Genomic DNA, 1,672 nt, shown 5'->3' on the forward strand with positions numbered 1-1,672 from the left:
GAATGGCCTCATCTCTTTACTGAAGTAGGAGACGTGAGAATAAAAAAATAAAAAAGACAAATTAAAAAACAAAAATTACACAAAAGCTAGAGTAAGAGGATTTAACGGACACACATCATTACAAGTATACTATGTGTTTTTTTCTCTATTTCATATCATTTCAAAATCAGAATGTCATTTATGTTATTTTTGCTATTACATAGTCATAGCCATTATTAATACTAATGTCATCATCATCATCATCATCAGTTTCATAATTATTACTATTGGTTATTTAAAGGGGCGGAGACTCTACAGGCCTCCCACTCGCTAGGTTAAAGGACTCTATTGGCTGATGGGACGTTTCAAAAGAGGGAGGGGGTGAGGACAGGCCGACGCCCTCTTCTCACATCCCCCCCCTTTCCTACAATCATCTCTCTTTTCTTAAATCCTCCCTTTCTTCCCTTCCCCTTTTCCTATACAGATATCTCTCGGTATCTCTCTCCTTCCTTCCTTCCTTCCTTCCTTCCTTCCTTCCTTCCTTCCTTCCTTCCTTCCTTCCTTCCTTCCTTCCTTCCTTCCTTCCTCCCTCCCTCCTTCCTTCCTTCCTTCCTTCCTTCCTTCCTTCCTTCCTTCCTTCCTTCCTTCCTTCCTTCCCTCCTTCCTTCCTTCCTTCCTTCCTTCCTTCCTTCCTTCCTTCCTTCCCTCCTTCCTTCCTTCCTTCCTTCCTTCCTTCCTTTCTTTCTCTCCTTCTCCTTTAATGGCAGGATGAGGCGACGGATGGATGGGATTAGGACAGTGTTTACTCCTCCACATATCATCCTTACAAACAATCTTTCTCTCTCTCTTTCTCTCTCTCTTTCTCTCTCTCTCCCGCTCTTTTTCTCTCCTTGAGGGGACGATGGGAACAAGTGATGCAGGGAGTCGATTGACGACAAACAAAAAAGAAGAGCTTTCATCCCAACTCCTGCGTCGGCCTCATCCCCCGGTTCTCTCTCTCCCTCCACCTCTCCGCTTCCCAGTCCCACCCCCTCTCTCTCTCTCTCTCTCTCTCTCTCTCTCTCTCTCTCTCTCCTCAGCAGGACACCTCCATGGTCTGGGAGGGGGACGGGGGCATCTGCCCCCCCTGGGAGCCCTGGGACAGGGTGCGGGAGCGCGAGCGAGAGCCCTCCATGGAGTAGGAGGAGGACAGGGAGGTGGTGCGCGAGCGCGACAGCCGGGTCATACAGGACGAGGCCACTGGACGGGGGAGGGGGGGGGGGGAGAGAGGGATGGAGGAGAGGATGGAGGAGAGGGATGGAGGAGAGGGATGGAGGAGAGAGATGGAGGAGAGGGATGGAGGAGAGGGATGGAGGAGAGAGATGGAGGAGAGGGATGGAGGAGAGGGATGGAGGAGAGAGATGGAGGAGAGGGATGGAGGAGAGAGATGGAGGAGAGGATGGAGGAGAGGGATGGAGGAGAGAGATGGAGGAGAGGGATGGAGGAGAGGGATGGAGGAGAGAGATGGAGGAGAGGATGGAGGAGAGGGATGGAGGAGAGAGATGGAGGAGAGGGATGGAGGAGAGGGATGGAGGAGAGAGATGGAGGAGAGGGATGGAGGAGAGGGATGGAGGAGAGAGATGGAGGAGAGGGATGGAGGAGAGGGATGGAGGAGAGGGATGGAGGAGAGGGATGGAGGAGAGAGATGGAGGAG

At 51.6% G+C, this 1,672-nt stretch overlaps 1 protein-coding gene across 1 annotated transcript in view; it reads right to left on the reverse strand.

Annotated features, from left to right (window-relative positions):
- Positions 1-818: 818 nt before the first annotated feature.
- LOC311319926 (protein NDRG2-like) overlaps positions 819-1,672 on the reverse strand; it is a 7,841-nt gene continuing 6,987 nt past the window's right edge. Inside the window, exon 8 of the mRNA XM_084451558.1 lies at positions 819-1,218. Coding sequence (XP_084307684.1) covers positions 1,055-1,218 — 164 coding nt within the window. The 3' untranslated portion in view covers positions 819-1,054. The remainder of the gene's footprint in view (positions 1,219-1,672) is intronic.

This window comes from Borostomias antarcticus (assembly GCF_949987555.1).
Source record: "Borostomias antarcticus genome assembly, chromosome: 17".
NCBI lineage: Eukaryota > Metazoa > Chordata > Actinopteri > Stomiiformes > Stomiidae > Borostomias > Borostomias antarcticus.